General features: G+C 51.2%; 1 protein-coding gene and 1 long non-coding RNA gene across 7 annotated transcripts in view; one reads left to right on the top strand and one right to left on the bottom strand.

The window, feature by feature from the left end:
- ADCY1 (adenylate cyclase 1) overlaps positions 1–25,807 on the top strand; it is a 99,311-nt gene that overhangs the window by 23,644 nt on the left and 49,860 nt on the right. For all 6 annotated transcript variants that reach the window (XR_014065975.1, XM_081531081.1, XM_081531080.1 and 3 more), the window contains 3 exons: positions 4,020–4,138; positions 10,842–10,953; positions 21,612–21,739. Coding sequence is in view for 5 of the 6 variants with exons in the window: in XM_081531081.1 (XP_081387207.1) it covers positions 4,020–4,138; positions 10,842–10,953; positions 21,612–21,739 (359 nt within the window). In the remaining variant the exon portion in view is untranslated. The remainder of the gene's footprint in view (positions 1–4,019; positions 4,139–10,841; positions 10,954–21,611; positions 21,740–25,807) is intronic.
- Positions 4,826–7,681, bottom strand: LOC145522307 (uncharacterized). The gene is made up of 3 exons (XR_014065976.1): positions 7,585–7,681; positions 5,549–5,755; positions 4,826–5,043 (listed from the first exon to the last, which is right to left on the bottom strand). It is a non-coding gene; the product is annotated as an uncharacterized LOC145522307 (long non-coding RNA).

Below are 25,807 nucleotides of genomic sequence, written 5' to 3'. Positions count from 1 at the left end.
CAGCTGGTGGAGAGCAAAGGCAGAGTTCCCTGCATGGCTTCTCTGGCACCCCAGCCTGGGGAGGATGGAGCTTTGCTGATTTTTTGGAGTGGTTTGCCTGGAGTGGGACAATTATTGTATAGCAGTTTCCGTCTCATGAGGCTACCCTTGTCCTGATCTTTTAGTCAGAGAGGGTTGAATTTGTTGGAGCTTACTGCTGTCCCTGTTGACATTTCTGGGCCATCCACATTCCAGCACCCAGTCTGGGATATGTAAGACAAAAAGAAAGTCCAGGCCCTCACCTCCAGGCCATCCCTCGTACAAAGGTTTCTGCCTCCTTCCCTCTGCCTTTCAGAGCCTTCAGATGACTGTTTTATATGTAATGTCCAGGACTTTCGGTGAACTTAGTGGGGGAATAGGGAAAAGTACTTTTCCATCTTTTCAGAAACAGAGTCTTCATAATTGTTGTTTAAATATCTAATGTTTATTAAGGTTAATATATTTAAGTCACATTCTGATAATCAAGATAAACATTGAGGTTTTTATATAGCCTTCATAGGATGCTGGGATATTTTGTATGATTCATATTTATAAATTTGTCCCTTTGATTTCTGGCTTTGTATCTTATTTCACTAGTTAGAACTCATCATGTAGCTGTCTGCTTCTAATGTAATGTTTATTGCTGCCTGAGGCTTTAGGGCTGAATTTGGAATTGGATGTGGATTTCAGGTATTATCTTTATGATGTCAGCCAGCTAAGTTGTTTGCTGCTTTTTGTTTTTAATCAGGGATGGGCGCTTGATCTTTTCAGATGGCTGGCTGCTTTGCTCCCTGTGGGCGAGGTTGTGTACTTTCAAGTCTTGATTATTAATGTGTGTTGGCTTCAGGCACTATCACTAATCTTGTGGATGGAGTTAATGCTGAGCCCTTGGTCAGAAATATAGTCTGCTGTTAGGAACTTCATATGACAGTGGCTTATGCAAGTGAGATAACTCTTTTTCTCTTACATACGTATTCCAGGGCCGGCACTTTATGGCCAGTGATGCAGATCTGATCCATTCAATCCTCACAACCCAGTCTCCATTTAGTTAAATGGTCTGCCATTGCTAGTGTATAGCTTTCATCCTCCTGAACTAAGATGATAGGTACAGATCCAGCCATCATGACTGTATCCCCAGCAACAGGAGGAGGGAAGAAGAACAGTCTTTAGGGAATATTCCAGAAATTTCCACCTGATCCTTCAGCTCCTATCTCCTTGGCCACATCTAGGTGAACAGGAGGCTGGACAATATAGTTTTCATTCCAGGTTTTCAAGTCCCTGGATGAGAATGAGGGGCTAGATTGTGGTGCTAGTGGGGAGAAGGGATCCTGGGACAGTGCTAACTCAGCCATCTGTCTCGGCACCCCACACTGTGCTGGGTGGGCACCCCTGGGCTGCAGCAGCACCTGGCCTAACCCTCCATTACCTGCCCCCCGATTTCCTCTTGAAGTCCCGGGCTGGTCAGTGTCCCTCTGCCTTTTCAGTCGTTCCCTCTCGGTGGCTGCCTCGGTTTCCTTGTTCTAACTCCAGGTCATGCAGGACAGCTGAGGTGATGGAGAGACCGAGAGAGGGGAAGGCTCTCCTCAGCGGTTCCCCCGGGAGCTCACTCAGGGAGAGCGGTCAGTTCTGAGGCTGTGAGACGGTGAAGGGAGGTGTGAGACGGGCATGAGGGAGGACAGTTCCCCTTGCTTGATTTGACTTGGGTGACACCCGAGTGCTCTTCCAAGAGCAGGTGACAGATTTAAAAGATGCAGGAGACAAAAGAGCGAAGCCGCTAAGAGCCGTCATCAGAGGTGCTGGGAGGAGTGATACAAGTTAGGGACCCCTGTGGGTCAGCGAGGGCCTGAGGTGTTTGTCCCCTTCTCAGAACACCCTGCTGAGGAGGTTGGTGTGATTATCACCCTGATAGACAGGGTGGGATTGAGACAGAGCTTAACTAATGGCCCTGGAGGAGGCAGAGTCGGGATGGGAGGCCAGGCAGCTGTCCTGCAGGCCCTGGGACTCTCCTTCTCCCTGAGACCCTTTGCACGGGGCTCTGGGGTGCACCCTGAGCCCCTAGACTGGCAGGTGGCCTGAGGGGCCTGGGCTTGTAGACGCCCCTGATGCTGGGCCTGCAGAGAGGGCTCTGCGTGTTCCCAGGGCCCTTCCAGGGTGGCCTGCCTTCCCGTCCAGCTGCTTCTGTTTTCCCACCTTGCACCTCAGGGCAGTGACGATCTCTGGAAGCTTCCAGGTGGTCCTTTGATGGTGGCCCGAATGAGCCCCCTGCCGAGTACTCTCAGGGACAGCGGGCTCGCCTGCAGAGGCTCCTGTCCATGGGTGGTGCTCAGGTTTGTCCCCAGAGGCCTCGCTGCTAAGGAAGGGCTGATCTGGCCCTGTCTACACTCAAGTCACACACCAGCTCCCACACCCTGGGCACTGGGACTTTCTGCCCACGAGGCTGTCCTCACATGCTTACTTAGACCAGCACGTCTGTCTCAGAGGGTCCTCTCCCCTTGTGGCTGGTCGCGGAGTGTCAATGGACTGCTATGCTCTTGTGATGTTCCTCCTGAGTGTGGGGGTCTGTCCAGCCTGGAGCCGTGTGGGGGCCACAGTGGGTCCCCCCACCCCACATAGACCAGGCCTGGTTCACCTGGGCACACACTCAACTCCACCTGGTGCTGGGCGGGGCTGGGCCTGGCCTTCATCCTCAGAAGTGTACATGGGGATACGTAACCTGGGGAGACTTCCTGTGCATCAGGTACGTTCTTCCATCTTAAAATAACTTTATGATCTGGAGCCAAGGAGGTGAAGCCCTCACACCCCCACCCCAGGCCCCTGAGGCCATTTCCTGGAAGTGAGAGGACTTTTATGGTCGGTGACTGTTGTCACTGCTGCTGCTGTGATCATCCTCCAGAAGATGTCACGTGTGGGAGCGGCTGCTCCCAGTCAGGGATGTGGTCTCATACTGCAGGGTAGACCTGGGGTCTAGGAGGGTCTCAGGACCTGGGGACTGCACCCGGCTACCTGGTCTAAGTGGGAGATGCCAGAAATCCACGTGGCTTCTTCTGAGCCTCCTCCGTTGACCAGACTGAGGCCCAGGGGCTGTGGGCCAGCCAGGTTGGGGGGTGCTACTGGAGAGAGAGTGAGGGAGGGACTATTGCCCCCTCCCAGCCCCATGTTCACCCTTGTAAGTAGGACGTCTTACTTGATTGCAGGCAGGATCTAAATTCCACACTTTTATTTTCTTCCCAAAGCAGAGTGTGTGTGGTGGGGGAGGGGCTCTGAAAGGGACTAAAGGAGAAGTGGGGGGTCTCACCCCAGGTTTCCAGAACATGGTTTCTCAGACACGATATGGCCAGTGGGGTTGAGGCCAGGGAAGGATCCATCATGAGGAGGAGAGGTGGGGACCAGAGGAAGAAACCAGGGTCCAGAAAGGGTGATAGAGCCCCCGGGGGCAGCATGGCTCCTGTGGATAAGCCCAGGCATTTGGTCCATACTCTTGGGGGTGGAGCACCTTTGACTCTTTCAGGTCTGTGAGAAATCAGAAGACAAGACCAGGAGAAAATGCCGCATTGTGTCCAAAGTCACTTATCTCTGTGGAACATGGGCTCCTGTCTGTCGCTGGGCATGGGCAGCCCATCTTGAGGTCCCTCTTGAGGCTGTGTTGGGCGGTGGTGTGGGGAGTGAGGCTGGACAGGCCTGGTTGGAGGCAGTGGTGTCTCCTCCTTGTGACCCCCACTCACTGGAGCTCGGGCACACGGGTGAGCTTGCCCCAGCAAGCTTGCCCAGTACTCTGGGAACGAGTTACCTGTGCAGTGACAGTCCAGGCCTGGGCACAACCCCACCACAGCTCTGGCGCTGGGCAGGGTCCGTAGGACTGGACCACATGCAGGCTGTGTGTGAGGAGGCTCTGGGGCCCCTCATGGAGGGCAGCTCCTTGGCACCGAGGTCACTGGATTGGGCATGTCTAGGAATCACAGGGAGGAGCTGCTGTATCACACCAGCCTGTCTCTTCTGTCCAGGAGCGGCTGCTCATGAGCCTCCTGCCTCGGAATGTTGCCATGGAGATGAAGGAGGACTTCCTGAAGCCCCCTGAGAGGATTTTCCACAAGATTTACATCCAGCGGCATGACAACGTGAGGTAGAGCTGGCACTGATTTGGCCCTGTGATGGTCCTGGGGAGCTGAGGTGGGAGGTGATGGAGGTGTGGGAGGGGTGATCAAGGAGGTGGGAAGTGATGGAGGAGGTGGCAGATGGTGGAGGTGGAGATGATGTTGTAGGTGGGAAGTGTTGGTGGAGGTAGAGGTGGTGGAGGAGAAGGAGGTGGCAGAGGTGGGTGATGATGGTGGAGGTGGGAGGTGCTGGTGAAGGTGGAGGTGATGGAGGAGGAAGAGCTGATGGCAGAGGTGAGCAGAGGGCCCTAATTTGAGGGAAGGAGGGAGCAGGTGTGGGTCAGGAGCCCAGGTGAGCGCTTGCCTAGCAGGGAAGCAGTTCCCACAGGGGGTGTGGGTAGGCTTCTTGGATGATGCATTTCACAGTTGCTCTTTCTCATTTCTTCACCTTCTGTTTCCTGTATTGACTGGAGAGCATGGGAACTCTGTCCTTTAGCCAGACTTGGGCAGTGGCCATTGGACTGGGAATTTGCCTGTATCGGGTTAATAACTGAGCATTGTTCTAGTTAGTGCTGGGCTCTGGGGTAGGTGTTCCTTTTATTCTGTTCATCTCATGGCAGCCCCAGGAGGTAGAGACGGTTATTCCCATTTTATAGGTGAGGAAACCGAGCCCTTGGAATGAACCGACTTTCCCTGGACACTCTAAAGTTTGCTAATTTGTTTTTAAAGATTCTGTTAAAATGTAATTTATTGTATTAAATCATGCATTGCCTTTAAAGGTACTTAGAATAGCAATATTTCCTGTCTGGGAGTAATACTTGACAAAAGTGTCAGGTAGGAAATGATGGTTTGAAGGACCCATGCACTCTCTCTCCTTCTGGTCTTGGCTGGCTTTCTTGGGTGTAGGTGTCAGGCCTCCCTGCCCACTGAGCCCCTGTGGACACAAAAGGATAAGAAAATCCTCCTTCTGTCTGTGTTGAGAGCTGCAGACTGGGTCCCCATGAGCTGGTGCTTGTTCATCTGAAATGAGCCAAGGCCCACTGCTGCCAGCCCATCCTTGTCAGGGTCCAGGCGCCCCTGTGTGTGGGCTGGTGTGGCTAACAGCTGTCTGCTGAGTGCACTCACTCCAACTGTTGTGTCTCTTGATAAGGACCAGTTCTGTCTTCCTATAGAAGATGGTGAAGCCAAATGGGATTAAGGCCTGATGTGTGGGGCCAACGTGCAAGCCCAGTCAGGAAAGGTCACTTGGTTCTGTTTAATATCATCACACCCTTGATATCTATGAGCACTGTCACCTCTACTTTATAGATGAGGAACTTGAGCTTCAGCAGAGTGAAGTGAGTGTGCAGGACTCCCTGGCCAGTGAGTGATAAGGTTAAAGCTAGTCTAGGATTGGCTGATGCTGACTTCTGCCTAGACCTTTCCACTTTGTACATTACCTTTTATTACTGGGTAAGAACTTGATTTAGTGACCAAATGCCCTGCTGAGAAGACTAGACTACTAGAACAATCCAGGGCACACCTTGCCAGGACAGAGCATCTGCATACAGCAAGGAAAGCTTCAGATATCCGGGGTCTTCTGGGGCAGCAGGTAGAGGTGGGCACGTGCATGGGGCACCTGAGTGCCTTTCTCTTCCTCTTCTCTCCTATAACGGTAAATACAGATGTGACAAATTACTACTCCCCTTTGCTGCTGAAAAATCTCTGTCCACATCCTATGGTGGGCTTCCCTGATAGCTCAGCTGGTAAAGAATCCGCCTGCAATGCAGGAGACCCCAGTTGGATTCTTGGGTTGGGAAGATCCCCTAGAAGAGGGCATGGCAGCCCACTCCAGTATTCTTGGGCTTCTCTTGTGGCTCAGCTGGTAAAGAATCTGCCTGCAATGCAGGAGACCTGGGTTCGATCCCTGGGTTGGGAAGATCCCCCGGAGGAGGGCATGGCAAACCACTCCAGTATTCTTGGGCTTCTCTTGTGGCTCAGCTGATAAAGAATCCACCTGCAATGCAGGAGACCTGGGTTCGATCCCTGGGTTGGGAAGATCCCCTGGAGGAGGGCATGGCAACCCACTCCAGTATTCCTGCCTGGAGAATCCCCATAGACAGAGGTGCCTGGTGGGCTACAGTCTATGGGGTCGCAAAGGGTCGGACATGACTGAGAGACTATGGGGGCCAGTGTGCTTGGTGCAGGCAGGACAGCCCTGAGATAGGAGAGGAAGCTGAGGCTCCCTGTCACAGATAGTGCCAGCTACACCATAGCCCTTCTGGCTGCCCTCCATCAGGATTCAGAGACATCTTTCTACAGCCCAAATGGACATCTCATTGGGCTCTCTACAGTCCTTTTATGTCCAAGCCCAGTATGTCCTGGCTGAGTGTTGAAAGCATGTCCCAACATTCACATACACACCATTGTCAAAGATTGAGAGACTTATTTGCTCCAAACATCTAAGAAAATTTCTGTCTAGTCATTAACTGAACACTATACCGAGTTAATGAAGCAAAGACTTTAGTAGCATCACATAATAGAGAATACAGACTTTATAGAATTAGTTCAGAAAAGTCACTAAAGAAGCAATAGTATAAACAAACAGTAACAGCAACAAACCCTGAGGGGGATGTGTTTTTCAGAGTTGCCATGTTATATCACCCAGTTTTCAATAAAAATATATGAAACATGCAAAAAACAAGAATGCATGGCTTACGTAAGAATATATTTAAAAAGCAATCAATAGAAACTATCCCAGAGGAAGCCCAGACGTTGAACTTGATAGTATCTTTAAAATCAACTATTTTAGGTATGTTCAAAGAACAAACGATGTCTAAGAAACTAAAAGAAAATATGAGAGTGATTTCTCATCAAATAAAGAATACCAATAAAAAGATAAAAATTATATAAATGAACAACTGAATAGAAATTTCAAGTGTGAAAAATAAAATGAAAAATTCATCTGGGGCTTAACAGCAGATTTGAGCAGACTGAAGAGAGTCAGTGGATTTCAAGATATGCTATGCTATGCTATGCTAAGTCGCTTCAGTCGTGTCCGACTCTGTGCGACCCCATAGACGGCAGCCCACCAGGCTCCGCTGTCCCTAGGATTCTCCAGGCAAGAATACTGGAGTGGGTTGCCATTTCTTTCTCCAGTGCATGAAAGGGAAAAGTGAAAGTGAAGTCGCTCAGTCGTGTCCGACTCTTAGCGACCCCACGGACTGTGGCCTACCAGGCTCCTCCGTCCATGGGATTTTCCAGGCAAGAGTACTGGAGTGGGGTGCCATTGCCTTCTCAAGATAAGTCAGTTGAAATTATCCAGTCTGAAGAACAGAATGAAGAAAAGGATGAAGAAAAATGAACAGAGAACTGAGGGACACCATCAAACGTAGCAACACACTCATAATGAGAGTCTGAGCAAAGAGGAAAAGGGGAAGAAAAATGAAAAAAAACAATGGCCCCAAATGTCCCAAGTTTGATGAAGAACACTTACCTACACATCAGAGAAGCTCAGTTAAGATAAACTCAAAGAGAACCACACCTGCACGCATCATAATCCAACTGTCAAAAGCCAAAGACATGGAGAGAATCTTGAAAGCAGGAAGAGAGAAGCACTTTAGTAAAGTTTCTAGCAGATTTCTCATCAGAAACCACGGAGGCCACAAGGCAGTGGCACGGCTTATTCAAAAGCTGAACTAGGAAGATAAGAATTCTATACCCAGCAAAAATCACAACAGTACCAGCTGCTGTTCTCTCTGCGTGGAACCTTCTCTGGTGTCTTCATGGCTCCCCTTCTCCTCCCTTCAGGACTCAAATGTCACCTGACGTACTCAGAGCTCCACACTCATCTTCCCTCCTTCATGTTCCTCCATAGTTACACTTGTCACCTTTGCCATACTGTGAGCATCCATCTCCTCCGACTAGAATGGAAACTTCTGGAGGGCAGTGATGTGTGAATCTTTTTGTTCACTGCTAAGTCCCAAGCATCTAGAACACAGCCTAACATGTAGATCCTTCAATAAGTATTTATTGCATTGTAACACTCACAAATTATTGTAACTAAGCAATTGGTGAGCTCTTATTAGGTGTAAGGTGTTATTCTAAGTCGGAGAAGGCAATGGCACCCCACTCCAGTACTCTTGCCTGGAAAATCCCGTGGACGGAGGAGCCTGGTAGGCTACAGTCCATGGGGTTGCTAAGAGTCAGACACGACTGAGCAACTTCACTTCTACTTTTCCCTTTCATGCACTGGAGAAGGAAATGGCAACCCACTCCAGTATTCTTGCCTGGAGAATCCCAGGGATGGCGGAGCCTGGTGGGCTGCTGTCTATGGGGTCGCATAGAGTCGGACACGACTGAAGTGACTTAGCAGCAGTTATTCTAAGTGCTTTGTTAATCCCTTTAACTCTCACAACCTATCATCTGGACTCTGGTCTTATTCCCATTTTAAAGATGGAAAGACTGACATATTAAAGTGTTGGGTAGGTTGCCTGAGGTCCCAGCACATTGCCATAACTAGCAGAGCTGGACAGTCCTACTGGAATCCAAGGTCTAACCACTTCTCCCCCTCCTGCCTTTCCTGGGCTGACACTCAGGAACCTCTCATCTTGGATACTTGTGTTCCACTGCTTACTGCTTGTATCCATGTCCCAACCAGTCTGCCTCTCTCAGCTTTTGATAAGTTACTATATGGTTTCTCACCCATCTTAGTTTCCACATACTATTTGCACTTCTGAATCAACCCCTCTTCCTTTCTTTCTTCCTTCTTTCCTTTCTTGTTTGTCTGGAAAATCTCTGGAGAGGCTCCAGGCTCTGCTCCAGCCTGGCTGCATCCTTGAAGTGGGTATTGTGCCTTCCTGCTGAATTCCAGCCTTACCATATCATTGCTTCACTGTGCTCTGTCCCTCTCTGCTCTGAGCCTTCTTTCCCAGATGTTGAGCTCCTGAGGACAGGGACCTGGGGTGTAAGAGATCTGCTACCTGGGTGCTTTAGGGGTGAGTTTTCCCACGGGTTGTGGAGGTGGACAGGCAGGGAAACACTGGGGGCTTCCCTGCGTGGAGGTGGGCAGTGCTCAGTCGGTGTTCATGGAACTAAATGAATGAGCAGAGACTGAGAAACCGGAGGCTAGAGGAGGGCATGTGAATGCATGGGTAGTTATAAGAGGGAAGAAATCATGGTGTATCCTCAGAGATGCAAAGAAGCTTGAATTTTATACTAAACAGAGGGGAGAAAACTGTTGTTTGTCTCCTCCCACTCTTGCAGTCCCTTTGCTCAGCTTCTCAGTATCAGTGACACACCTGTAGCCTAGACACAGTTTTTACCCATTCATTCATTCCTAACACAGATATGTATCTCCTGTTGCTCTGTGTTTGGTACAGTGGGATGTACAAGTCAGGTCTGCATCCTTAAGCTCCTCACCGTCTCAGTGGGGGATGCTCTTCTGCAGTTAGAGAATTATAATGGCATATGAGACTTGTCCTGGGGTGAACACAGCTGCTCTCTGCACTTGGGTAGGGCATGGTTGACATGGTGGGGTGAGGACCTCATCAGAGAGAAGCTTCTCTGAGATGTGGGTTCCCACTTTCTGCCTATAATGTGGGTCCCCACTTTCTGGCATGAGGTATTATTGAAAATTCAACCCTGAGTTAAGATCTGGCATCAGGAATTAAGATATGAATGCAAGTGTGTCAAAAGAACAAATTACTATAATTATACATCACTTTCTTCATTTAAACTGGAGAAGCACGTTTAAGTCTCATCAACCTCTCCAGTACCCAGGTGAGTGATCTCCCAAGTCTCAGAGCTGAGGGTGCTTTTGGCTGAAGGTGACAAAAGTTGGCTATGCGATGTCGTCAACAGTGAGCGGTGTTCCCCTGGGGTGAGTGGTTTGGAGGTGACACCGGCACTGGTCCAGGAACTCCATGATCAGGCCTCGTGGTCTCTCCTGAGTGGTTTCTGCGGAGCAGCTTGTCCTGAGCTAGGCCCCTGGTCACCTCTCCGTTGTCCCTCACAACTGTGGGGGGTTGAGGTGCTTGGAGGACTCAGCAGGAACCCCACCCTCTTCCAAACGTACGGCTAGGGGAAGCTCTCTGTTGCTTTACAATTTCTCTGTCCTGCATTGGTCCCCTGTGTTGATTCATTACTTAAGACTTTCAAAGTCTTTGCAGCATTCAGGTTGCTGACTATGTGCTGTGGGTGGACATGGTGTTGTTTACACTGACAAGGGTACTGTAGTAAATGGATGCCCAGCATCTAAGAGAGATGTTGCCCTCACCCTTGTAGCCGACTGAAGGGTGGCCCTGCCCACAGCACAGCACCCCTGGGGGGCTTTGACAGGGCCTGGGCTCAGTCACTGGCATCAGTTGTGTGGGGGGGGAGATGATGTGAAGGCTGCTCATTCCTTGAGAACATGTCACTTTTGCTCACCTGCCACCAGCCATGACCCCATCACCAGGCCACCCCGGGAAGTGGAGCAGGCCTAGTGGACGTTGAGCTGCTCCCTGGGTCTGGGGGATGCCGAGTATATAGACAGCATGTGAGGGTCGCCGCTGACCCTCCAGTGTCCTGGGAGGAGTCAGCAGGAACTCTGAGTGGCTCCAGCATTTCCTCCCTCTGTGACCGAAGAGTCCCCTGGCTTCTCTCAACCTCAGTCTTGTTCTGGATCCAGCAGGCTATGCGGGGGGCTGTGGTTTCAGGTGACATCTGAATGAGCCGATGGAAGAGGACAGCTGGTACCTCTCTGTCTTGCAGCATCCTCTTTGCAGACATCGTGGGCTTCACAGGCTTGGCGTCACAGTGCACGGCCCAGGAGCTGGTGAAACTCCTTAATGAGCTCTTCGGGAAGTTTGACGAGCTGGCCACGGTAAGTGCAGCCACCCCCTTCATCTGATGAGTTTGCTCCCGGGGCCAGGACATGCCTGGTGGATCCTCTGGTGGAGATGTGGTCTTGGCTGTTGTTTCAGCCTCACTGGTTCCTCCCCTGGGACCAGAGTGCTTGCTGCCTTTGCAGATGGCAAGAGGCTGCATGAACCCAGTCAGCACCTCCAATGAAGGGCCCTGGGCAGGATGAGGCACTGGCTGGGTTGGGGGCCCTGCGTGAGCATGGACTGCCTGCGGGCCACCCTCCACCTTCTCTGTCCCTTGGTAGATGTCGCCTGGGCTGACCTTGGTGGAGGGAGGGTTCTTTGGAGGAGGCCTGCACTGCCCTTTTCTGGGACGACTACCTGGACGTGAAACTTGTCTGCTGGGAGTCAGTTGGTGACATCTCAGGATGCCTGCCCCCTTTTGTGTGCTGTGGGTTTGATCCCTGGGGTTTTGAGATTTTTCAGGGACAGGTCACGTCTAAGGTCTGTGGGCTTCAGTAGCCGTGGCACGTGGGCTCAGTTGTTGTGGTTCCTGGGCTCTAGAGCACAGGCTCAGTAGCTGCGGTGCATGGGCTTGGTTGCTCTGTGGCATATGGAATCTTCCTGGACCAGAGATTGAACCATCTCCCCTGCATTGACAGGTGGATTCCTATCCACTGTACCATCAGGGAAGTCCAGGATGATGATCTTTATAAAAAATTAGTTTTTTTGTTTGTTTTTTTTCTGTTTCATTTTGGACAGTTTGTACTGCTGCGCTTTCAGGTTCACTAATCTTTGCATCTACAGCGTCTAACCTGCCATGTGCAGCTTCCAGTGCAGCTTCCGTCTTCTCTGGAAATTGTTTCTTCTCTAGAAGCAGTTTGAATCTTCTGTCCTTGTTGAGGTGACTGACCGTGAGGAAGCTCGAAATTAAAATGGCCTCGTTTGCTTATTTATTGCTTTCTGCTTCTGTTCTTTCGTGCATTGACGTTTTGTGTCTTCAGTATATTTTCACTCTTACCTGCTTGTGTCCTGTTCTGAGCAGCACCTGGACGTGTTTTCCTTGTGTATGTGCTTGTTTTATGTCCAAGCGCCCTGTGTGGAAGGTGTGGTGACCCCGGGGATGCAAACACACCCTCATTTATGAAGGTCCCTGGTGGGTAGTGTGTTTGTCTTCATCTCCGTAGGAGCTGACGGTTTGCTTACCCTGATCCACGGCTGACTACCGCAGATGTGCACTATGTTTTTGACCTTTCCTCCATTTATTCGATCTATTTTAGATTTGCGTTTGCTCTGATGTCTGTGTGTATCTCGGAAACTGGCCACACCCTTTGAGTTTACGGAGAAACACCTGTCCTGGGTTTAGCCTTGCTCCACCACCACCTGTTGGAGGTGGGCCCATCTCTGGATGTCAGCTTTTCCCATGGGAAAGTGATCTGGCTGGACAAAGCTGATGCCCCTCTGGCTGCTTCCAGGAGGCGTGGGTAGTGGGGAGGGTTCCTGGTGTGCCAGCCTCGGAGATGAGCCTGAGTCCGTGTTGGCCTCTTGTCGGCTGGGCCAGGCAGACTGGTCCTCAGGGGTGACGGGCAGGTGAGAACATGGTCTTCAGCTCTGGTCATGACACCAAGAATCCTTCAGGGACTGTTTCCAACAAGAGCTTGTTCTCAGCCCCGGCGTGGCCATTGCCAGGCACAAGAGGGGGATGCATTGGATTCAGGGTGGTGCCCAGGGCCAGGCAGCTGACCCGCACACATCATGGGTGGTTAGAGAGCTTGGACGAGTGCAGAGGCTTGCCCTCTTTAGGTCCAAGCATTCCTGGGGTATGTGGAGTCTGCCAGGGGCTCTCCCTGGGGATGCCAGCCCTTGGGCTTGGCCAGTCCTTGTTGTCCCTGAACTCAGACACTTTGGGAGCCTTTCCAGACCATGAGGACCCAACACCAAGGAGCACTTGGACAGGAGTGTAAGGGGTCCAGTGCCTGATGGATGACAGTGATGACCTGTGTTAGTGAGGGCATTATTTCTCAGTTACTTGTGTTACTCTGGATGATTCTGAAAGGAACCCATGGAAGCCTGTTGGAGGGTGGAGCTCCCCACCCAGTTCTAAGCTGCTTGGGTGTATGTTCATGTCCATCCTTCCTATCCCCCATCTTTCTTCTTCCTCCTCAGGAAACTGTCCTTGGGTCATTTCAGAGGGTCATACCTTCCTGTTCTGACAGCTGGTCCCATAGCCGCATGAAGCTGGCCACATCCAGGCCTGACCTGTGCTCAGAGTCCAGTTGTGACTCTGCTTGACAGTGTTCCTTCAGCAAAGCTGCCTGTGCACCTGCTGTCTGTGGGGGTGGGGGGCGGACTGGAGCCCCCAAGACAGAGTCAGAGACCCTCGGCCAGGGAAATTACAATCCAGGCAGGGAGACCTTGAGCCAATTTTGTGAAACCAGGATTTTGCTGAACAAGATGTGGTCAGGATGTAAAGAGATATCATGAGCACAGCCTGAAAGGGGTGGCCATGGGACCATCACCTGAGCTCAGCTTGGAAAACTGACCCAAGGGTATGATTTTAAGTGATCAAAGTAGAATGTAAAGTTGCATATAGAGTAGAATCCCAATTTTCACACTGTGTGTGCACATACTATACACACACTTGCATGAGTGCCAGAGAGAAAAAGAAAGTCTGGAATGAAATATCCCAGAGTAACCATGGTTATTGCTAAGCTGTGAGATATAATGTTTAATTTTCTGAACTTTCTGCATCCTGGATAATGAACCTGGATTTCTTTAATTATCCCTTGATTAGCAGGGAATAAATAGTGTTTGTTGGAAAACCAGTAGATGTTTGGAACTCTAATGAGTCTGTCATTTGTATCCGGCCACCTGTAGAAACTCACCCACCCAGTCTGCTGGAGGAAACTTGTGTTCAGCAGCTGCAGTGGCTCAGGTCCCTTTGTGGGGAGGTGTGGTCCAGGCAGAGGGAGGAGCGAGGTGTGGGGAGCAAGGCTGACTTGAGGCCTCGTTGCAGAGGAGCAGTGAAGGGAGAGGCAGGTGGCCTGGAGGGGCCTGGAGTGCCATGCAGAAGAGGATGTGGTGCCTCTGTGTGTCGCCGTGAAGCATGTGTCCTTAGTTGGGTTCAGAAAACAGCTGCCAGCTCTCTACTGTGTGCCCAAACTGTCCTGGGTGATGGGGATGCAGCAGGAACAAGTCAGATGTAAACCTTGCCCTTGAAGGTTTTAGGAAATTCACACATGCTCAAAGTTAGAGACAATAACATAACAACCGCCCCCAGGCACCCACAGTCCTCTTTGACAGGAACTAATGCCTGGCCAGTCTTGTGGGTCTGTACCCTCCCCCCAGATCCTACCCATCAGCACGCCACATCCTTGCAGCCTTGGAGAGTGGCTCCTCTGTCCAGCACGTTGTGGCTGGTGCCAATTTGACACCCCTCTGGCAGCTGACCACGCTGCCCACAGTTACAGATAATTGAGTCCTGCTCTGGACTTGGTCACCCTGCTTGTCTCAAATGCATCTCTTCTTCAGAGCTCATTTGTTTCAGTCAGGATTCACATGAGATGGACGTATGTCTGGGTTGTGCCTGTGGGTTTTAATTTATGGAGGTGTCGACTTAAAAAATATTCACAACCGAGAAGCTGAGAGTTACGTTTAATTTGGTGGGAGTTTTTAGGACTTCAAGCCTAGGAGACAGTATCTCAAGTGACCCCGAGAGAGCTGCTCCAAGGAGGCAAGGAGAGAGTCAGGTTATATAGAAGTTTTGCAACAAAGGGCATAGTCTGAACATCAAAAGATTATTTTTAATTAAAGAAAAACAGATAAGTTAAGGAATTTAGTGCTTTTCTGTGTATGGAAAGATGCAAGTCTGGGCTCAGTGAAATCATTCCTTTGATATGCCCTCAGCTATCTGGGGCCATATCCTGTGTTTTTCATATCCTGAGTTTCCTCCGGGCTCAGTGGTAGTGAGTGGCTTCAGTCTGATGGCTGCTAGATGGCAGGTGTTCTTTTCCTTCCTGAGTTCCCTCAGGGCTCACCGGCTCACACATGGAGGGCTGCAGTCTCTGATGGCTGTGACATCCTTGTTTACTGATATGGCAGGAAAGACTCCATTTTTCAGAGGTGATGGTGATGGCAGGGGGGCTAAGGCCAGAGAAGGATGCTCTATCAATCACAGTCCCCCAGAGGAGGGACCACTGGATGCCCAGGAGGCAGAGAGGCTGGGAGAGGGGGACGAGGCTTTATAGGTGTTTCCATGGCATGAGCAGACATAGGGCTGGACAGTGTGGATGGTTAGGGCTCTGGGCTGTCGGTGTCTCCTGCTCCCTGGTCCCCACCCTGATGATTGGGGCGGGGACAGTGGCAGGAGTATGAGAGTCCACAGAAAAGGTGTGGACTCTGATCTGCCAGTGGGACAGGAACAAGCTGTCTACTGTCTCCAGGAATTAGCCAGCCCTGGTAAGCAGGGGGCATCCTTTCCTACCAGCAAGGCCCCTGAGATATCAGACCTTCATAGCATACAAAAACCAAAAAACCAGATGGATACACACATTGTGTTCAGTGGATGTGCCAAGTGTGTCTTGGTTTTGGTTTTTCCTTGTTGATGCTCCTGCCCTTGGTGGCAGCTCAGCCCCAGGGGTGGGTGTGCTCTGTACTTCTCCCGAGCTGTCCAGGCACCTGAATGAGCTGACCTTCTGTACCTGCCTTAGGTCCTGAGCTCTCATCTGTGTTCACGACTCTTCCCTGATCACTTTGCTTCTCCCCTGTGCTGGCTCCTCTGCTGGCCTCTTCTCACCGGGGCGTGTGGATCTGAGGTTCCTGTGTTGTTACGGGCTTCCCAAGACGATGTGCCCGAGGGTCACAGCAGTTGCCTCAAAAGCTTGGCTGATCTGTATTCACTTGAGTTTACACACTCAGGGTCAGTTTTCTGATCCTGTTGTTTCTTCTGCATTTATTAGCTTGTGATTCTTTAAAAGTGAAGAACATTTATGAGCTGTTTGGTTATCCTCAGTGAACACTTGATTCTTTTCATTTCTTTACCAAATTTCAGGACTAGATTCTCCAAGGGGGTGAGCCTGAGGTTACCTCCTGCTTCCTGGTGACTCGGCCCACACCCTCGCAGCATGTTCCTGCCTCACACACAGATGTGGCATTTTTCAGAAGCTCTAGTTTCTCTCAGCAGGAAATGGGTTTTCCAGCCTGTAATCCGGGTTGTCTCTGGCCCTGTGACTTTCCAGAAGATAGAGGTGGAAAATATTTTTTAGAAAAAGGGAAACAAATTCTGAGTTTATATAGATATTTCCAATTCATTCAGTTCTTTGATTTTTACATTTGTGTCTCTTTTCCTTTGATGTTGGAAACTCTAATGACAGTATTATAATTTTTTGTTTCATTCTTTTATGTACAGTTGATTCAAAATAGCATCAACAATATTATTACCCACAATAAGCCCATTGAATACAATTTAAGATTTCTTTAGTGGTTTCTGTGGTTATCTTGTCCTTGGATTATATCCCACTAGTGTGTGTGTGCGTGCATACTCAGTCACTTCAATTGTGTTTAACTCCTTGCGACCCTATGGACTGTAGCCTGCCAGGATCCTCTGTCCATGGGATTCTCCAGATAAGAATACTGGAGTGGGTTGCAGTGCCCTCCTCCTGACCCAGGGATTGAACTTGTGTCTCCTGCTGTCTTCTGCATTGCAGGTAGATCCTCTGAACTACCAGAGAAGCCTTATATCCTGGTGACTCAGACGATAAGGAATCTACCTGCCATGCGGGAAACCTGAGTTCCATCCCTGGGTTGGGAAGATTCCTTGGAGGAGGGCATGGCAACCCACTCCAGTATTCTTGCCTGGAGAATCTCATGGGCAGAGGAGCCTGGTGGGTACAGTCCATTGGGTCGCAAAGAGTCGGGCACGACTGAATGACTAAGCATAGCACACAGCACTGATATATAGTCAAATATGTGTTTTCTCCTCACCTGGAATAGTTCTCTGCTGTGTGATCATGCTACCAGCGAGGTTACAGTTAGGTTTATTTTATTTTGGTTTTGATTTTTAGGCATCGTGGTTTTAAATTGATTTTTCTTTTTAAGTGCATAAAATATTGGCATGGCTCCATCCCACAGTGGAGACTCCAAGACAAGATACTTGTATCTGCAGGGCCAAGATACTGCCCTGCCCTACCATCTCTCCCACCCCATGCATTTAGGCATCTGTGCTGTGTCTGGGGTTGCCCCTCCATTGTTCCTTTTGGAGACCAGGAACAGATGTGTACATGTGACTGTTTATTACTGAAGAGTGTGCCTCAGTGGGGGCTTTCCATGTGGCTCAGGTGGTAAAGAATATGCCTGCCCTTGTAGGAGACATAGGCAGGAGACACCAGGTTCAGTCCCTGGGTCAGGAAGATCCCCTGGAAAAGGAAATGACAACCTGTCATTTCCTAGTACTCTTGCCTGGGAAATCCCATAGACAGAGGTGTCTGGGAGGCTACAGTCCACGGGAACACAAAGAGTTGGGCACAACTTATCGACTGACTGACTGAGCCAGCCTCCCTGGGACCCGTTGTTTTCCCACTGATGGCCAGATACCATGCAAAGTTAATATGACTCGGCCAGTTGGGTTTTGGATGCAGTCACCTGGGGATCAGGTGCAGTTGCTGGGTCATTTCCAGCTCTCCGTCTGCACCTCCATTTCCCCTGGGGGGGTACCACCAGGTCCTGGGAGCTTTCTTGCCTTCCCAGAATCCAGGTGCAGTGTGGGGTCCACCTGATGGCCTCTGGCCTCTCTGAACTCCCCTGTTTCAGAGTCAGCCTCAGCCCCAGAGAGCTTTGGGCATCTTTGGGTTCTGAAATTGCAGTGGGTCTTCCTGATCCCACTGAATTTTCTGCTTCTTCCCAGGCCTGTGGCCAGTGGGGCAGGCTCACAGAGCCTTTGAGCGTGAGGATCTCTGCCGTCCTCTCCGGCATGGCCAGCTGGGTCCATAGTTGACCTGTGAGCCTGCAGACCACCCTAGTAACCAAAGCGTGAGACCCTCCTCCCTGGATCCTCCTGCAGCTCCTGTGCTGCTCTGAGGGGGCTCTGTCTGTCATGTCCCCTGTCACTCCTGTCCCTTCTGAGCCAGCTCCTCCGGCCCTCCCCCTCCATTTTCTTTCTTGCTTTGGCTGGAAAACAGCTGTTCAGCTGTACACACATGCTCCTGCTGGGGAACTCCAGGCGCCGGCTTTCATTAGTTACAGGGAAGGTGTTGTAATCTAAAACACCCAAAGCAATGGAAAAAACCTTTTTTGGTCTCTTAAGCTTGTTAACCAAAGCCGGTACAGTTGAGATTAAAAAAAACAAGGTGACGGGTTAGCATTTCACTTCCCTAGTCTGTTCTGGGCTGTGTCGGCCGCCCTGTGGTAGAGCCAGCCCGGAAGGGACCACCTCAGGATGGTCGCCAAGAACACAGGTGTCACTGACTGGCTGTAATTATCCTCCCAGTCCTGGCTGTGTCGACGGGTCCAGCTGAGGATGGCTCTTCTCTTGGAAGCTCTCCCCAGAACGCGGTGGACCTGTGAGCCTGTGGCCTGGATGTCAGCTGCTAGATGCTCTCATCCTCCCTCGGAGAGCAGCCACGCTGGGCAGGGAGGGTCACTCCTGAGGCTTGCTGGGGCACCACTTGCCTTCATCTTCGTTTACACCTCGTTCTTCCAACGCCTCCTGTCCTGCGGGTCCTACAGAGAGGACTCGCCATCAGAGAGCCTCCCCAGCCCCACAGAGACTCCCCTTTCTGTGGCGGCCACTCCGAGCGTCTGTGTCACAGGGGACAGTCAGGCTCACACGGTGGCTGTTTGGGGCAGCCCCACCCACGGCCTCTGATTTTCCTTCGAATGTGATGGGACAGCTGCCACTTATGACCCGCCTATCATATTAAGGGTCCGTTCACTTACACACACACACCTGCCCGCACCTTCCAGTCTAGGGACAGTCCTGTTGGGGACACACAGAGATAAAGAGGAGGCTGGGATCATGGGGCCTGGAGACAGCCAGGAACACAAGCTGGGGGATGCAGGGACATCCACGGTTGCCCACACTCATGCCCCAGGGGGATGCTGATGGGTAGGGACAGCTGTCATCCCTGAGGTCCCCAGAATCGGGGCTTGGTGACCTTGAGGAATCTTCTGCAGGAGCAGTGCCTAAGTGGAGTAGGTCCTGTCACTTCTGTGGGCTCCTCAGAGGGAGGGGTCTAGCTCCCCATATGGACAGCTGGGAGGAAAGCTGGACGAATTGGGGGTTTATGAACTTTCCACTGAGGGTCTCTGTGCCCAGGGAATGGTGGAACCTCGCAGTGGACCCTCGTCTCATCCTGGGCCCTTGGGTCCAGTAAAGTTAGCCTGAGTGTGAAGATGGGGAGGGGATGGGGGAAGGAGCTGTCCCTCAATGACCTACACCGTGTGTCCTGGCAGTGAAGGGACAGGTCGGGGTGGACATGCTAGAGATTCCGGAAGAGAGCCCAGTGCTGCCTGCTGGCCTGGAGAAGACTGCCTGCCAGAAGCCTGGCCCTTGGCTCCATGATGTGGACATCTGTACCTGGCTGGCCCTGGGCTCCCAGTCTCTGTCAGCCGCAGCATAGTCTGCCCATAGGACACTGGAAATCCCTTTTGCAGACCAGGAGGCGGGTGTCTGATGGATGAGTGACTGCCCCTGGTCACCTGAAGACTGAGTGGCCAGATCCTGGACCTCCCTGAGGCCAGCTCCCTGACCACAGCAGGTGCCTTCAGGGCTCGGGTTGAGGCAGGCCCAGTCACTGGGCTTTCCCTGAGCCCTCCCAACAGGGGGAACATCCACTGTCCTCCTTCTCTTTGACTGAGTGTCCCCCTGGTAAGGGAGGCCCAGGGCTGGGACGAGCTAGGCACTGAGTCATCTGCACAGAGGGCACCCCCTGCTCTGATGCCTGGATCACCACTCCAGAGAGCATCGGGATGCTGGCCCTGGCCTGCTCCCCACACCTCTGCCTGGTGGAGAGTGTCCTGCAGCAGTGCATGGGTGGTGAAGGCTGAGAATTCTCATCCCGGGGCACTGAGAATTCATAGCATTCGAGAAAACCTGCAGGAGGTGACTCGTTTGTAAGAAAATGAAGAGCAGAACTAAATATAATTTATAGAATGTGTTCTCAGAGTGGGGTCAGTGTAGCTCTGGGCTTCCAGACCACCTGGGGGCTGTGAGATCTGTCTCATCCAAGGATAGGTTGTGTGAGGTCCGGCTCCTTCACAGACGTCCTCCAGGAGAGACCATGGAGTGAATGGTGGAACATAGAATCAACTGGAACAGATACAATAGACTAGAAGCAGAACGTAGAACACAGGAAACAGCTGTCTTCTGTGAAGACAGATACTGAGACTGGCAAAAAGGAGAACAAAGCCTTGCTTCTCACAGTGATTGTTTTGGAAAGTGTCATAATTTTTCATAAAATGTGTTACATACTCTTGTTAATATGTAATGGATCGGCTACTGTTACTTTATTTATTTTTATGGTTTTTGTTTCCTTTATTAAAGTTCTTCGAGGTTAGAGGAAAAACACATAAATAAAACCCATAAATAATCCAAAACTCTAACTTGAATCAACAGTTTTACCCTCCCCATGGACGACGCTGTCTTCAGAATCCTTTGTATCATCTGAAGCAGCACTAATCTGAGTTTCACTTCCTTTTTTCTTCTAACTCTCTCCACTTTGGGATCCTGGTGAACAGCAACATGTTCCATGGAGGGAGGAAGAAGGGAAGAGGGTTGTGTATTACTTTAGATGCATTAATACATTTTAAAAAAAGCTTCTCAGTCATAACTTCTTATGTGTTAATATCCATAGCTCTAACCTACTTACACGAAAATTTTTTGAGGTCCTCAGTTATTTAGGGGGTATAAAGCGGTGTTGAAAACAAAATGTCCCAGAAATGCTGTTTTAAGGCTCTCCTTGTATAAAGCTGACAGTCACCGTCATCATCATAGCCGGCCCCGATGGGTTAGTGTAAGATGGATGGTAGTAAGCGTCTCCTGTGTCTCTCTGTCCTCAACTTGAGGGCGAGGTGGAGCCAGCATTCTTCCCGTTATGTAAATATTAGAGGAGACCTTGTGTGGTATAGGATGCCTTTCTGAGGTGTTCCCTGTGCGTGGTGAGGTTGGGGCTCAGACCCCAGCTGGTGATCCTTTGGGGAGAGCTGCTCACATGGCCTGTGGACCTCGGCTCTGGGTTAAGCTACGGGGTGCTCAGACGTGTGTGGCCTGGCCCTTCCTGGGGTGGGGAGGGGTCTAGCATGTTCCAGAAGAGCCATCACATGATGATTTGAGTTGGTGGTCGGACTGTCCTAGCCCTTCTTGGGAGAGAGGACCCCTCCTTGGGGAGAGGAGCTGGCTCCCAGGCGTGGGGTGGCCTCTCTACCTTGAAGGGTCTGTGGGTTTGGCCCTGGTGAACTGAAGGGCGGGAACGGTGGAGGGGTGTGGGGCAGTGTGGGGTGCCCCAAAGTGATCCTAGTCCCATCCATGGGGAACGTCTGTGCTCTGGAGGTGCCCTGACTGTGGAAGGGTTGCCTGGACCCTGGTCTAGGTTGTACCTCCAGCTCAGCCTCTGGTGGCAGGGGGGCAGGTGCTCGGGTGGCCCCGGGTACATTGCTAATTTGCCCTTTGCCCTCTTGCCTGAAGGAGAACCACTGCCGCCGCATCAAGATCCTGGGAGACTGCTACTACTGCGTGTCCGGCCTCACCCAGCCCAAGACCGACCATGCCCACTGCTGCGTGGAGATGGGCCTGGACATGATCGACACCATCACGTGAGTGCCCTGTGGGTACCCCGCCCCGCCGTGCAGCCTGCCTTGTCCTGGCCAGTGTGTCCAAGGTGGGTCACCTGTGTCGTGGCTGCAGAGAACCAGTGCCTCTTGGCGAGGTGCTGGGTGAAGGCACCTTGCCTGCACTGTGGAGCTCCGCCTCTGGGAGTCCCTATTGTGCATTTTTGTTGGGGCTACGTTTTTTTGTCCGCAGTGATCCCAGGTGTTGTCAGCTGTGTATTGTTGCTGTTGGTGTCGCTCAGTCATGTCCAGCTCTTTATGACCCCATGGAATGCAGCATGCCAGGCTTCCCTGCCCTTCACTATCTCCCTGAGTTTGCTCAAACTCATGTCCATTGAGTCGATGATGCTGTCCAACCATCTCATCCTCTGTCATCCCTTTCTCCTCCTGCCCTCAATCTTTTCCAGCATCTGGGTCTTTTCCAGTGAGTTGGCTCTTCCCATCAGGTGGCCAAAGTATTGGAGCTTCAACTTCAGCATCAGTCCATCCAGTGAATATTCAGGGTTGATTTCCTCTAGGATTGACTGGTTTGATCTCCTTGCCGTCCAAGGGACTCTCAAGAGTCTTCTCCAAAACCACAGTTCAAAAGCATCAATTCATTGGCATTCAGCCTTCTTTATGGTCCAACCCTCACATCTGTATATGACTACTGGAAAAACTATAGCTTTGACTATATGGCCCTTTGTTGGCAAAATGATGTCTCTGCTTTTTAATATGCTGTCTTGGTTTGTCATAGTTTTTCTTCCAAGGAACTGTGTGTTAGTCTGGTCAAAAGAAAGAACCTTTCTAGCTTAGCTAGATAAGATGCTCAGGGAGTTGATTGTGGGAAAATGTTAGTTCCTCAATCATGTCCGACTCTTTGAGAACCTATGGACTGCAGCCCACCAGGCTTCTCTGTCCCTGGAATTCGCTCGGCAAGAACGCTGGAGTGGGTACCCATTCCCTTCTCCAGGGCATCTTCCCCACCCAGGGATTGAACTCAAGTCTCCTGCATTGCAGGCGAATTCTTTACTGTCTGAGCCACCAGGGAAGCCCTGGTTGTGGGAAAGGTTTGGCTCAAGTCTGGCTGAATTCCAGTTGAAAAGGACTCACGTGTGCTCGCCCATGAGGGCAGATATCCGGGTGTCAGGTGTTCTCTGTGGAGAGAGGGTTAGATGGAGCTGGTATTTCTGGAACACCGGGAGGCCTGCCTGCCGGTTTCTTAGCCACTCTGTCTCCTCACAGTCCTCGTCAGGGCCTGGGATGAAGCAGTAAGGGGCCTTCTGTCTGGTTAAGGAAGGTGTGGAGCTGGAAGGGTGGGATGGTGGATGGTGCATAGATCCACATTTCAGCTTTTCAGCAGCGTGGAGAGATGGCTTTGGCTCAGTGCGTGGGGTTACCAGGGCCTGGTGTGGTCTCACACTCGGGAGAAGAGACAGAACAGCACAAGAGTGGAATGAGACAGGGGTGAACAGCAGGCTCGCTGCACTGTCCCTGTGAGGCAGATTACAGGGTCCACACGCCTGCACACTGTGTGTAAAAACAGGGCGCTCAACACTCTCCGACCGCATGCTTGGTCTGGCAGTCCATTTCTCAGGAGACAGGACTTGCATGTCAGCATTGCCTGGGTGAATTGAATCCCCGAGGGCTGCTCTGCCCAGAGAGCCCATGGCAGCTGATCTGGGCTATGGATAAGTACCCCCTACCCCCAGGTGATTTCAGTATGTAGCCCCTGCTCTGGAAAAAGAAGCTGAACTGGGGGAGAGGCATGTTGTTGACTGTTTTGTTGTTTGGGGAGGCCACAGGTGGCCCTGGCTGGTGGGCACGGTGCTGTGAGTGACCAGGAAGCAGCACAGGCTGCAGTGCTGAGATGTCCCTTGCCGAGGCTGCAGAGAGGTCTGCTGCAGGCCTGGGGACCTCTGAGTGGACAGAGGAAGTCGAAAAGCAGGAAGGATGGTTTTCATGGTTATGAGATTCCTAAAGCATCTCCTACAAATACTGTGCGTGGTGATACGGATGCTCAGGATCGGGAATGTTCTTGTCCTACTGTGGTATGTTGGACCACCATCGTCAGCTCCCTTTTTAGGCTGACGCTCTGCTGGCAGTGCATCCACCAGGATCACTCTCGAAACAGGGCAATCCATTCCGACCCTTGTGAGCTCGGGACCAACTTGTGTGGGTCAAGCATTTGATATTACAGGATAGAGAGGAGTGGAGTAAGAAATTCATAAAAACCAAGGAAGAAATCCCTGCCAGGGAAGGTGAGCAGCCTGACCAGCTCTAACTTGTGTGAGAACAGAAGGGTCGAGGGTCTCCTTGGCTGGCAAGTGGGGAACAATATTGTTTTCCACTTGGTAGAAAGTTCATTTCTATGGGGAAAACAGATGAAAAGATTTTTCATGTTCCTTGTAAAAGATAAAGCAAAAAATATTGCTTTGAATGTGGAGTCCCAGGGCTCCCAGGGACAGAGGAGCCTGATGGGCTGCAGTCCATGGGTTCACAGAGTTGGACGCGACTGAGCAACTGAGCACAGAGGACTCTTACCCTCCCAGGGGAGTGGCAGTGCCCAAGGCTGGTGCCCTGAGGCCCCCTGGGCTCCTGCTCTGGGGCATCTGGACCCTGTTTGCCCTCAACACCCAAATCAGATCCCTTCTCTCACACTTGTTGGACCTAATTAAGGCGTGCAATACACTCTTAAAAGAAACACCACAGATTAATTTTGTTGGTGTGATTTTTAATAATAATTTAAAGTTATATATATTCCTGGTTTTGGCCAGATGGCACCTCCCCATGGGAGGAATGGAGATAGAGTGGGAAGCACCTTATGTGCCCAGTGAGTGTGATGACTGGCTTGGGCTTGCCCCTGCAGAGCTGTGACCCCGGCCATCAGATTCCCCATCTGTAAAATGGGAGTATCGGCTTCATGATATCCAGGGCTCTGAGTGAGGCTGGACTGGCAGAAACCTAGGGCAGTGAACCCACTCTTGGCCTCTACATCTGAACCCTGCGGCCTGATGGTCAGGGGCTAGACCTTGAAGGTTCCGGGGAGATTTCTCCAGGACTCCTTTTTTATTTATTTTTTCTCTCTCTCTCTCGGACTCCTAGTGGTGTCATGCTGCTTGGACCTATGTCCTTGACCCTAAGTCCTGTGGCCCCTCCCCAGGGTACCCAGGCCTGAGCCTGCTCCCCCCACCCCCCACCAGAGGGTGTGCTGCCCATGTGAGATCAGTGCCTCCACTCTTTCCCGCACCCCAGCACCAGCTTTCCCTCATCAGGCGTTGAATATTACTAGGTCAGTCCCGAGGAACTGCTCTTCTGCAGCCAGGTCTGGTACATGAACACTTCGTAGGGTTCAAGCCATCAGTCCCCAGATTCAGGTGTTCCTGAGAGGATTGAAGCTTCCTGCCCAAGGAAGCAGATGGGCCCCCTGAATTCCTGGCTTCCCATCCTTAAGGTGGTGCTTCAGTTTCCTCGCATCCCTGATTTTCTCGGCTGTGAAATGAGCTGTTGTGAGAATTAAATGGGATCCCAGGTTAAATGGGCTGGCAGGGAAGATGCTGGATCCCCAGCCACTACAGTCATCAATTCATCAAGTCTCCTCTTCCCAAAAGGGAGTGGCTCAAGGGTGAGCCAGCTGGGTGGCTGCTGTCCCTGGGGCTCCAGAGCGTATTGATTCTGTGCACTTACAGGAAAGGGATTTGTCCACTCCACAGGGAGTGCCTTGACCATCACAGGAGTTAGCCAAGCACAAGTCAGACCTCCAAACATACAAGTACCATTTTGCTAAATTCTTAATCCAAACATGGCTTTGCTTGCAGTCTGGGTATTTTTAGTTCACTATAATAAGTAGAAGTAAATGGCATGTGCTCGTCTTTCCCTGACCCATCTTTGAACTGGTAAGGGCCAGCTTGCCTGTGCTCAGGTCATGGGTAGACCCGATGTACCCAGCTGGAGTGGAGGTCGAATGAGAAGAGATGCTCAAGTGGCAAAAGGCATTTCTGATGGTTCTGGAAGCACCATTCTCCCCCTCCTCAATTTTCTCAGTTCTTGGTAAATGTTCCTCAGTGAGACAGT

The sequence above is a fragment of the Giraffa tippelskirchi genome, chromosome 10, assembly GCF_054371585.1.
Source record: "Giraffa tippelskirchi isolate mGirTip1 chromosome 10, T2T-mGirTip1v1.2.pri, whole genome shotgun sequence".
Classification (NCBI taxonomy): domain Eukaryota; kingdom Metazoa; phylum Chordata; class Mammalia; order Artiodactyla; family Giraffidae; genus Giraffa; species Giraffa tippelskirchi.
Note: the sequence above shows the minus strand (reverse complement) of the source record. Positions and strands in the feature narration are given on the sequence as shown.